General features: G+C 40.7%; 1 protein-coding gene across 1 annotated transcript in view; it reads left to right on the top strand.

The window, feature by feature from the left end:
* Sorcs3 (sortilin related VPS10 domain containing receptor 3) overlaps positions 1–12,890 on the top strand; it is a 557,764-nt gene that overhangs the window by 237,357 nt on the left and 307,517 nt on the right. The window contains exon 3 of the mRNA XM_048338300.1: positions 5,308–5,407. Within this exon, the coding sequence (XP_048194257.1) occupies positions 5,308–5,407 (100 nt within the window). The remainder of the gene's footprint in view (positions 1–5,307; positions 5,408–12,890) is intronic.

The raw sequence follows: 12,890 nt of genomic DNA, 5'->3' as shown, positions 1-12,890 counted from the left end.
CAGTCATTCTGGGAGTCCTGAGAATTTAGATTTTACAAGATCTTTACTATAGATAGTTGGAGAAAAGTCTCTAGTTGGAAAACAGCTTAGCACTAGTAGCACCATGCTGGAGAGAGAATAAAATTTAAAGATCAGAACAGACTTTAGGATTAGCTGAGTTAATGAGGAAATGTGATCTGACAAATTTCCTCCTCCCTCCCCTCTTCCCTCTCCCTTTCCCCTCCCCCTCCTCCTCCCCTTCTTCCCCTTTCCCTCCCCTCCACCTCCTCTCCCCATCCCCCATCCCCCATCCTCCTCATTCTTTTCCTTGGCCTTGGCTTTGATCTTCTTCATCTTTGTCTTCTTTTTCCATTCCTGGGGAAAGAACTCAGGGCCTGAGCACTGTCCCTGAGCCTCTTTGTACTCAAGGTTAGTGCTCTCCTACTTGACCCATAGCACCACTTCATGCTTTTTCTGAGTAGTTTATTGGAGATAAGAGTCTCATGGACTTTCCTGCCCAGTCTGGCTTTGAACCACGACCCTCAGATCTCAGCCTCCTGAATAGTTAGGATTACAGAAGTGAGACACTGGCGCCTGGCTAAATTTTCTCTTTTTTACAAGATTCTGGTCAGCTCTTCTGAGTGCTTTTATTCTCATTGTTGTTGTTCTGTGTTGTTTTATGCCTTTTATTGTTGTTGTTTTTGTTTTTTGTTACTAGGGGTTGAACTCTGGGCCTTGTGCTTCCTAGGTGGGTGTTCTGTTATTTGAGCTACAACTCTACCCTTTTTGGTTCTAATTATTTTTGAGAGAGTTTTTGCTTTTTGGGGCTAGTCTGGACCACTGGCTTCCTATTTAAACTTTTCTCTATATCTGAGATGATAGGTGTATACCCTCATGCCTGGATTTTTATTGGCTGAGAACTTTGCAACTGGACTAGCCTCAAATTCTATGCCTCATATTGTTGTCCTCTAGACTAGCTAAGATTAAAGGCATGGGCCTGTGACCACCATTTCTGTGCTCCACCTTACCCTCCCCTAAACAGATAAATTTACATACAAGTACCTAGGTCAAATACATCAGTAAAAGGGGAAAAAAATCTACAAACAGTAAAATAACAAGAGACTTTTTTTTTTTTTTTGGCCAGTCCTGGGGCTTGGACTCAGGGCCTGAGCACTGTCCCTGGCTTCTTTTTGTTCAAGGCTAGCACTCTGCCACTTGAGCCACAGCGCCACTTCTGGCCATTTTCTGTATATGTGGTGCTGGGGAATCGAACTCAGGGCCTCATGTATATGAGGCAGGCACTCTTGCCACTAGGCCATATCCCCAGCCCCAACAAGGGACTTCTTGTTTCCATATCTTGGAGTTCATTTTGATAAACATCATTGTATGTGATCTTATGCACTTAGCTATTGAAATGAGAAGGCCGACAAAGGGTGAACTAATGCTGAAGTGATACTCACTAGGCATTGTGTTGAAAATGAACTATACAACTTGTCCAGAAGGAAAAAAAAACTGAGAGAAAATGAAGGAAGAGGTGACACTATTCAAAAAGAAATATACTTACTACCTGATTTATGTAACTGAATCCCTTCTGTATATAACCTTTACAATAAAAAAGAGTAAAGACATGAGCATGTTTTAATTTGCCAGTGACCGTAGGGCATGATTTCAAAAGTCTAGTTTTAGCAAGAATTCTGGTAAGTTAGAATCCTCCAGCCTCAATATCCAATCAAAGAACTCTGCTAAATCAATCCTCCAACCTCAATACCCAATCAAAGTCCTCAACCTTCACTGCCTCATCCCCACCCACACTAAAAGTTAATCATCCTGGCCTATATTCAGCAAGAATCTTATTAAATCAGTTTAGCAAAGAATTACCCCACCATCTTGTTAATTTTTCATGTCTTGGCTTCTACTCTGCTTCTTAACAATGCCTTCTTGCTTTTCCTCCTTGTGTTTGGAGTTGAGCCAATCTCCCTCCCCTTCTGAAAATCCCCATTGCAACAGCCCTTACTCACATTGCAGTATCCCTGAAGAACATTTTATCAAGTGTTCGGATACATTGTTGTTCTTCCACAGGCTGAGAGAAGTGGCTTGTTCAGGCCCACACTCTGAGTACATTTCAGAGTCAGTTCTACAGTCTGGATTTCCAGATTACTAGTTCAATGTTCTTTCTGGATATTATGCTGCCTGTATGCCTTAAGGAATGTAGAATCAAGATATAATTCATCTAACAAAATGTTTTATTGGATTAATAAAAGTATGCACCTTACAGCCTCTAGAGCTCATGGCTTATCTCCTGAGCTGCCCTGAGAGCGTAGTTGTTCAGGGTGATGGGTTGGCAGGTCATTTAACCTTGATTCTAATATGAGTGAATTACAGATCTTCCCCTGGCCCCACATACTGCTATATTTTACCAGGCTCTACTACGGTGCTAGCATCTACAGTGTCAAGTGTGGTTTCTAGGTGTGATGATATACTGTGTGACCATTAAACTTTACCAGTTGGCTAAAACTTCTGAGTAGAAATGGACAAGCTCATTCCTTCACTTATTCACTCTCACAAATGACAACAGAAAATAAAATAAGAGCCAGTTTCTTCAGTGTTTGCTTGGTTCCAGGGCATATGAGGCCCTGGGGCTCTTATTTGAAGTGTCTTCTTTCCCTTGAGGGTCACCATCAATGAAGAAGTCCCAGACTAGAGATAACTCAGCTGAAAACAATAGGCTAAGTGCTAACATAGAAATACCTAGGAAGGCAGTATGAAAACACAAAGGAACTTGTGATTCATTTCCCTGTGGGAATGTTAGAAGAGGGGTGACACTAGAGTTAGATACTGAAAGTTGGAGTGAATTTTATCATGAAGATGAAATTGGGGATGAATGGTTTAGGCAAAGGGAATTACATGTAGGATTGTGGAGGGCACTGACATACAGGCCACATTTAGGATCATTACAAAATGGGCAAGAAAGGGGCAAAGGACCAAGTGAGTGGAGTTGAGTCCTTTTACAGTCGGTAGATTGATGCCACCTTTTGCAAAACTAAGCTTGAGAATCTGTGAGAGCCTGAATCTGTGCAGGCAGTGAGTAATTACTACAGAGGAGCAAGGTGCACAGATATGGGTAGATGAAATGTAATTTGATGACAATGTGGTGATAGGTTTGAGTGGAGAAGAGGAATATCAAACTAGGAGGGGGAACCATTGCAAAAATGATGATGTGCAACCACACATCCATATTAGGGAAAGGACACTAGAGACCAAAGATTTTTAGGAGGCAGAATCTTTAAGGCTTGACGACTGTGCTGGTTTTGAGAGATAAAGGCAAAGAGAAAGATTGAGAATGATTCACAATGCTGTCTACCTGCATTAGACAGGAGATAGAGCATGAGAAGTTAGCTTTTTAGGGTACTAATTATTAAAGTTAGCATCCCCGATGCTTACCATGAACTAGTAGCTTAGGGAGGGATTTAAATACTCATATTTGTTTACTTGGTAAGCATGTTTAGTGTGTATGATGTGCAAGACCTTGCATTGTGCCTTTTGAAGAAAGGAGCAATGAACAAATGTCTTGTAATTTTTGTTTGGTTTTGAACATTTTAATGCACTTGCACCTGTTAGGTTTCTTATACTTACAAATGCTTCCTAAGGTTAAATTATACCCGCGATTTTATGTAAGAAACCTGAGGTTTGCTGATCTCTGGTAACTCATGCCTGGGGTCGCAGCGATTCAAGATGCTGAGATCTGAGAATCAAGGTTTCAAAGCCAGCCTCAGCAGGAAAAGTCCATGAGACTTTTATCTCCAGTTAACCAGCAAAAAGCTAAAAGTAGAGGTATGGCTCAAGTGGTAGAGCACCACCCCTGAGTGAAAAAGCTAAACAAAAGTGCCTGATTTCAAGGCACACACATTACGCCCCCGCCGCCCAAGGTTCCAGTGAATTAAGTAACTTGCTGATGATCATGTATCAGAGAGATCTAGGGATGAAGCCAATTTTGTTACACCCCAAAGGTCATATTTTTCCTTCTTATCATAGTGTTCTAGGAAGTTCCTTGGGACACAGAATATGAAACAATCATGATGCTGTCAGTTACAAAAAGATACATTTACAGCTTGCCTTGAGTACATGGGAAGAAAATTCTGTTTTTGTGCAGAGAAGAAACAAGGCAGCATGTGAGAAGAGAAGAAGTTGAGGATATGCTCTTAAGTTTGGCCTTAAGACTGGGAATTTGCAAGCCAGAGGAATGCTAGCAATGACATGACTTTGCTCCTGTAGCTTCGCTAGGCGTCTTCTCAGGCTAGGCTGAGATCCAAAGCAGGACCAGTTTAAGGTTTGATGATGGAGAAAGGCTCAAAGAAAAGGCAGGAGCAGATGGTTACTAGGGCATTTCGGTGTCAAAGTCTTAGGGACTTCAGATCCAGGGTCAGGAATCGATAATAAGTCCAACTAACCCAAGGTCAGCTGACCAAAAAAAATAATGAATTCACCATGGTGCCTTTCTAAAGCTATAGTTGTAGAAGATTCCCAAGACCAGTCAAGGAGGGTCTTGACACGAAAGAGGTAGGAACTTGGTGATACTAGGAAGGAAATACTTAAGATGGGAGATATTTGGCACTCTCCCTCTGAGCAAAATAGGAACTGAGGAGCCAGTGGGTTGCTTTCTGCAGAAGGTCAGTCCACAGGAACTTAGGATCAAGGATGATCAGAGAACAGCACAGATAGAACAGAACCACTACACGCAGTCTAATCCCTCAGCTTTCCACGTGGGTGCACCATTGCCCCTCTGTAACATTTATTCATTGTCTTGGTATGGCCTCATTTCACCCTTTGACCTCCATGAGTTCTTGGATGCTTCCTGTTCCTCTGAGGAATTTCTTGCCTGAGACTCAGTGAGGAGGCATGAAGTCAGCTGCAGCCCAGTGTCTCAGAAACAGCCTGCCTCTCTCCTGTGGCCTCCATACACAGCTCCCTTACAGAGGGCCCGTGGGTGGGGACTTATGCCCTGCCCAACACCACATAGAGAACTCAGAAGAGGCCTTGTGGGAGGCAGGTGGTCTCCAGCAAATCCTTTCACCACACAACTTTACAAAGGGCAAAAAAAGTAGGTCTCTGAGAAAGGCTGGGAGCAAAGGGGAACAAGCTTCGAGTAAGCAGATGCATTAGTCTAATTGCTCTTCTAAAACTAATGGGGCTTTTTATCTCTGAAGAACACTTTTAAGCACTCATGTGATTCTGGAACAAAAATGCACGTCACGGGAGAGCCTGGCTCCCCTTTAAACATAATTCCCATTCGATAAAACAATCTCTCCCTTTCCTTTTCTTTTCCTGTAGGTCAACAGATTATGGTACCACCTATGAAAAGCTGAATGACAAAGTGGGTTTGAAGACAGTCCTCAGCTACCTCTACGTCAATCCCACCAACAAAAGGAAGGTAAGAGGCAGGGTCAGCAGGTCTTGAGGAGTATAGCAGGATTGTTTATGGCCAGGAGTTAAGAACAAGCCAAACAGCCATGGAATCACTTATAACATGCTTTACATAGACTGTAATTTGCTTTTGAAAAAAATATTAGCATACATTAATGGAAGAAATGGGTGTTGTACTTATGGTTTGTCATTCTCACAACAGCCTTGATAGAGATAATACGAACAGGGACAGCAGCTGCAGAACCACTGGTGAAAGTATTCACCCATGTGCCAGAGATGATGTTGAGGGTCTTTCATGTTTCATCCTTATGATTACAATGGTTCTATGCAGAACAAGTAAAGGATCTGAAATGCAGAGAGATTATTCAACAGTCTTGCTTGAATCAAACTGGAACAAGTTTTAGATCTATAATTTGAACATGGGCCTAATTTGACTCCAAAGTTGAGTCTGTAGCCTCCTTATTGCTGGTTTGTTTTTCTAAGGCATTTCATTCAGGACTCTCTCCCTCTAATTAAGGAGAGTAAGTTCTAGATTATTTTTTCTTCTTCACATTTTTTATTGTAAACGTGATGTACAGAGGGGTTATAGTTACATAAATTAAGTAATGAGTACATTTCTTTTTGAACAGTCTCATCCCTTCCCGCAGTTTCTCCCAAGTTTTTGCCTCCTGACCCCTTCCCCCTTAAGTTGTGTAGTTCATTTTCAACATAGTGTCTAATGAGCATACTGCAGAATTGGTTTGCCCTTTGTCCCACCATTTCTGTGCTTCCCCTTCCCCTCCCCAAATCAGATAAACTTACATACAAGACAAAGGATAGAAATAAAAAAGTGATAAAAGGGGGTAAAAAAGAAAAAGAACTGCAAACAGTACAATAAACCCTTCTTGTTTCTATTTCTTGAAGTTCATTTCAATAAGTATTATTTTATATGATCACATGCACATCACTACTAGGCCCTTGTGATCCTCTCCTAAGAACATCCTCCTTTAGTCTCACTGTGTAAATATTTGGAATCCTGTTCAGTTAAAAATATCCAGTGGAATGAGGGAGGAGGTAACAAACAGTACAAGAAATGTACCCAATGCCTAATGTATGAAACTGTAACCTCTGTACATGTCTTTGACACTAAATAATAAAAAAAAACTAACCAAGTGTACTTTTTTTGTCTTTTACTATCCCTTAAGTTTACTTGTAGAGTTTTAGGCACATTCTAGTTATTACAAATGAGGGAAACCATGCAACCTATGTTTCTTTGGGTCTGGCTTACTTTGCTTAATGTAATTTTTCCCAACTCTTTCCATTTCCTTATGAACTGGCTAATGTCATTCTTTCTGTTGGAAGCATAGAATTTCATTGTGTATATAGAGACCACATTTTCTTGATCCATTTGTCCACTGAGGGGGTTGATTCCATAGCTATGGTAAACAATGCTTCAATGAATGTTGTTGTGCTAGTGGCTTTAGTGTGGCCCAGTTTGCCCTGGAGTGGGATTGCTGGGTAACAGAGACTTAAAGAGATTCCTCTCAAAGAAGAAATAAGAATAGCCAATAGACACATGGAGACATTCAATATCACTGGCCATAAAAGAAATACAAATCAAGACAACATTGAGATTCCACCTCACCCAAGTTAGAATGGCCATTATCCAGAAAACTAACAATAATAGATATTGGTGGGGATGTGTCAGAAAGGGAACACTACTATAATGTTGGTGGAATGGAAAGTTGTTCAACTACACTGGAAAGCAGTATAGAGTTCTAGATTCTCGAACTCTGGGGGTGGGATGAAAAAGAATATTATTGAGTGACAAAGCACAGGTGTACCAAGACTGCACCCAAGGTCTAGATCTCAAGATGCAGCCTGTAGATCTATAAGTTGATCTTAAGATGCTTTTGAGGCAATGAGTGGTCTTGGCTCTGCCAGTTCATCTGTTTTTCTGGTTTCCTTTTGCCAAGCAGCCAGGATGAAATCGTGTTAGCTTAAGCAAGACTTAGTCATCTTGGCAAGAAGAGATCTAGATTTCATGGAACATTTAATGGTTTCAGAAAATAAATACTATTCTGTGTATTGGATTGAGAGAGATGTGATTTTCCCCTCCCATCTAGGAAAACACTACAGTTTAGAAATTTAGACAGATTTGCACTTAAATAAATAAATATGTGAGCAACTCAGAATTTCAAAAAAGCTAAAGCAATTGTATTGCTAAGCTTTTCTCTTTCAATTCAGTTTTCATTCCCCAGTTGTTTCCCCTACCTACTTCCAAGTAGGCCTAGAAGTGAGCTTCCTGCTCACATGTCCTGATTTTTTATTGTAGCACAGTAGAGTAAAAATTGTGGCTGAGAATGATGATTGTTTTTATGCTGTTCAACTCACAGCAGCTTTGACTCATACCTCCATCATCATAACACACAGCCCCATCTCCTCTCTCTCTCTCTCTCTCTCTTTCTCTCTGTTTTCATCTAAGTACTTCTGTATAACCCTGTAAAGGGAGGAACTAAGATTATTGGCTTCTGGCTTAGCATTAGTGACTGAATCCTAAAGTTTCTTCCTATACACTGGACCTCTAGGCTGTGCACACTGGCCAAGTGCCAATATCTTGATCATTAAAAGGGTTTTGTAGATGCCTATTTTTTGGTTATCATGTTTACATTTTTCACTATTGTGATTGGAATTATTGAATGTCAGAGCTGAAAGAGCTCAAAGATTTCATCTCTTCAATTGATTACTAATATTATATAATCCACAGCCACTTTGCAAATCTGATTAAACTTTTAGACCTCTCTGGAAGCAGTCCTCTCCTATAAAAATTCTCATACACTTTGAGGAGTTTACTCATGGACTCAAGTTCTATGGAAGTCTCATTTAAGAATCATTTATCTAGCTGAGTCTTAATGTCTCATTCCTGTAATCCTAGATACTTAGGAGGTTGAGAGACAAGGTTCTGGATTTGAAGCTAATCTAGACAGACAAATGTGAGAAATTTATCTCAAATTAATTGGTGAAATGCCAAAGATAGATGTGTTGTTCAAGTGGTAGAGGGGCTACCTTTGAGGGGAAAAAACAACAATTGAAAGTTTGAGGCCTTGAGTTCAAGTTAATGCCACCACAGGGAATCATTCATCTGTATTAACAGCCTCATTTTTGTTTATGAGAAAACTAAAGCAAGATTAAAATAAAAAGAGCCATAATTAAAACCCAGCATGCCTGACTCTCAGGAACAATTTTTATTACACCCATTCTTTGTACCTTTCTCCCCTATACAACCACAGCCTAGGAACTCAAAATTGCTTTATGATATGGCACTGTGTACAGGTGACTGCAATGGACATGTCATACAATTTAATTGAATTGAGCCAGGAATAATCTTTTTCCATTCTTCTCTCTTCATTGAGAAAGAAGTTGAGGCTCACAGAGGACACATGCCCAACCCATACTCACTCAGCAGGCTAATAGTATTTGATCTTATGACTATGGTGTATTTCTTGGCTAATGTGGGGTAAAATGAAATCACAGCAGGAATGTGCACCGAGTAGAGACAGTTTGGCAGATGAAGGCATCTTATCAGCCCTAATGCTTCACCTCATCTGACCATAGCTAGATTAAAGCTAGTTCCTTGTAGATGATAAGTTAGCTGTCTTTGCAACCATTTTTCTCAGTGTATATGAAGGGTCATACCTGTTCATATCTGCCCTGCTCTTTGTCTTTCATATTTCTTGCCTGTTGGAAACTAACACAGTGATATCATTTTTTGGTTTGCTTTTAGCTGTTATTCTGTAGTCATGACTGTTAACTTTCTCTAACACATCTGAGAAAGTCTTAGAGGTGGCCAAAACAAAGGGAAAATTACAGGAGGTGCTGCAGATACATAGAGACATAGATACATAGAGAGCTGGGTTTAAGAGATCACAGCACACACAAAAAATGCTACCCTCATTTGTCCTCCTAGAGGTGACACCCTGGCCATTTTTTTTTTTTGCCAGTCCTGGGCCTTGAACTCAGGGCCTGAGCACTGTCCCTGGCTTCCTTTTGCTCAAGGCTAGCACTCTGCCACTTGAGTTACAGCGCTACTTCTGGCCATTTTCTATATATGTGGTGCTGGGGAATTGAACCCAGGGCTTCATGTATACGAGGCAAGTGCTCTTGCCACTAGGCCATATCCCCAGCCCCCCTGGCCAAATTTTGATAGACACTATTACCAAGTAAATAGAAGTTAGGTCTCTTGTCTAATTGGAGGACACATCATCAAAATTAGTATTTTCTCAACTATTAGACACTGATACTCAGAAAGTTAAAAACCCAGACTTTTAAAATTTCACTCCAGTTAGGGAAAGACAAGTCAAAGTTCAATGTCATAGATTTTTAAAAATAGCAGTAGCAATTACTGTTCATAAAGATCCTGCATAGCCAAAAGAAAGATAAAATTAGATTTTGCTTCCTTATAGTAAATGGACTCGTGTTTGGAACTTCTGGATTTCACTGACTCACATCTTACATGGTGGCTGTCTGTTGCTCAGGACATTCTGTTTAGCAGAACTCTCCACAAGTGAAATATCCATTTATGTGTTTATTTGTTTAATTAAATGCTAGTGTTGAAACTCAGGGCCTTATATTTGCTAGTTAGATGCTCTGCCACTTAAGCCATGTACCCAGTCCCTTTTTCTTTATTTTTCAAGCAGGATCCCAGACTTTACTATGATACTCTTGTTTATACCTCCCAGGTAATTGGATGATAGGCTAATGCTACCACGGCCAGCTTTACTAGTTGAAAAGAAGGTCTCATTTAGCTTTTTCCTTATGCTGGCCTCAAATTAGGTGTGAGCCACAGAGCTAAGCCTCTCAGGTTTTTATTAACCAAGAATTTTTCCTTATTATGACCTCATACTGAAACTCTTTAATGTTTTTAATTTCCTTCTAAAATATACTCAGAAGTTTCAGCCTGTAGTACCTGGATTTTTTTTTCTGTCTTAGCTAGCTTTAGCAAGGTTCTTTTTGTTCTTTGAATGCTCAGCTTATCTTTGGCTCTCCATGTTCTGCTAGCTAATGGCTGTGAGCTCCGACAGATTTTTCAGCTAATCTTATGAAAGGACTTGCTTTCCACCTAATGAGTTATTTATTTAACAGATGGCCACTGCTTTACTTGGAGGCTATGATGGCATCAGATGAGATCTGTTGCCCCTGGCAAAAAAAAGTAAATTGTGCTTGTTTTTATATAGTTGCTCCCAGAGTTAACTGTTGACTTTTGTTTTAACACTTAATTTTTGAGAACAAAATGTATCTCCAAATACAGATAATTAATAAGCCACTAGGTTAAAAGCAGATGTTTTAACATGTTCTCCTACCAGTAGTAACCTTTGGTAGTGATAACTGAATATCTTACTGCACTAAACTCCTTTATGTTATTCTCTAATCTTTTCAGCAACATTAGAAAGCAGGAAAGATAAGGTAATAGACTCTGATAAATCATCTCCAGGCTCTTTTACTATAAATGATGGATATTCAACACCACCCTAATGGGCATATTTAGGGAAAAAATAGTCAAGATGCATCCACTGATGCTGAACTTCCCTAACAAGTTGGAATTTGGGCAAGTAGAGCTGTCTTTCTCACTGAGTATAAATGGAATGCAATATCATGATTTCCCATGTAAATGAGAGTTGATATGCCACACTCGGAGTTTCTACATTTGAAGTTGTCCTAGACCACATGCTGGTGTGGTGGTATCTGCATTATTTTTATGACCTTCACCTGCCCTGTATGGGCATTCTGTATCTCTCTGTTTACCTTTCTTTGGTGATTGGCCAATTAGTTCATCACCTGGTTCTAAGCCCAACATCATGAAAGGAGCTCAATACTGCTATAGGTTTCTGAGCCTGATACTTGGAAAGGGAAGAGCAGTGTGTCAGTTCTGGAAGCAGGGAGCGTATGGAGTTTGCTTCCCTGAGGAAGGCTCTGCCATGATGGATACTGGCAGGATCCAGAATTTGACTTCTCTTTCCTTTTATAGGGGCTAAACATCTCTGGGTCCTCAGAATTCATTACCATTAGTTGAGTCTTGTTCTCAGGCCCATGCAGAATAGCAAGTGCCAAGGTCAAGTCTGTTTACTAGAGCTGGGCTGTGTACAATCAGGCGGATGGCTGTTTGCTTCAGCTAGAGTGGGGCTTGACTCCCATGAGTGAATCCATATGAGAATGAGTCTTTGAGTGGACTGAGGAATGCAGGCATGTTGTGTCTAATTGCTCTGGCTCAAAAGCAGCTGCCACCTGCAACATTGGATACAGTGTGTTGGAGATGGCAAAGAGAATACACAGGTCTGACTGCCAAGGAATATGACCACATAACAAGTATGCTGCGTGTGTGTGTGTGTGTGTGTGTGTGTGTGTGTGTGTGTGTGTGTTGGGCCTGACATCAGAATAAAGACTTATTTTGCTGATACTGGGTTTTTTCACTCACAGTTGGTTCTGAACTGCTTCAGCCATGCCTCCACTTATAGGTTTTGGCAGATTATTTGGAGTCTGGAGGGTTTGGGTGCCCAGAGCTCCAAACTGATTCTTCAGTCTCAGCCTCCTGAGTAGCCTCAATTTTAGGTGAGAGCCATTGGTACCCTGGCGAATAAATATTTATTTTTGCTGAGCTTCTAATTAAGTTTTGGATACAGTTAAGTTTTACCACAGTCTATTCTGAGTTTGTGTTAGTCCCCAGAGTCCAAGAGCGTTATCTCCATTTGACAGATAAGGAAGCAAAGGCAAATGAAGTTGACACACTTGCTTGTTGTAAAATGGGTAGTCAGAGAGGCCCAGGATTTCCATTCACCATTTTCTGGCCACAGGGATAGCTGTCACTGTCACAAATAGGAAGCCCAGGTGAGCTACAGGCATCCTGCTATTAGCATTATCCTGTTGTCTGGATTTTTATTTTCATTAGTGTTAGAGGATTAGCAGTTTCTCAGAGGTGGAGGGGAGTGTTAGAACCTCCATTCCTAATTGACTTAACAGTCAGGAGGATAATTACTTCCAGTCTAACCTGCAGAAATACAGTGGGAATTTCCAATCAGATTTTTTTCCCCCCGATAAGCAAGCTACCTCTGTCTAGCTGCCAAGAAGGCATTGCAAGGATTGGCCATCCTGCACATAAATGCATCATCCTCTAGATCCAGCACTCTAACACTGAGCACTCTTTAACACCCTGGGAAACCTCTAAACAAAACAGAATGCAGAAGTTTAAAATATTGGATTCCTGATTTCCCTGACTCCCGTGTCCCAAGATGGTTGCAGGGTCAGGAAAATAGCAGTAGGATAGCACATCTACAGCTCACAGGACTTAATGTTTCTTAAGCTAAAGCAGTGTGGGAGAAGAAGTGAATGCAGAAAGGTAATTTTACACTGTTAAACAATCTTTTAAATGTTTGGCTTCCTGCTTTCAGAAACATAATCTACCTGGCCAGATGTGACACATAAAAGAAAATAACCATACATGTAGACCCGGAGTTGCA

This window comes from Perognathus longimembris, chromosome 2 (assembly GCF_023159225.1).
Source record: "Perognathus longimembris pacificus isolate PPM17 chromosome 2, ASM2315922v1, whole genome shotgun sequence".
NCBI lineage: Eukaryota > Metazoa > Chordata > Mammalia > Rodentia > Heteromyidae > Perognathus > Perognathus longimembris.
The sequence above is the reverse complement of the archived record's forward strand: the minus strand, read 5'-3'. Positions and strand labels throughout refer to the sequence as shown.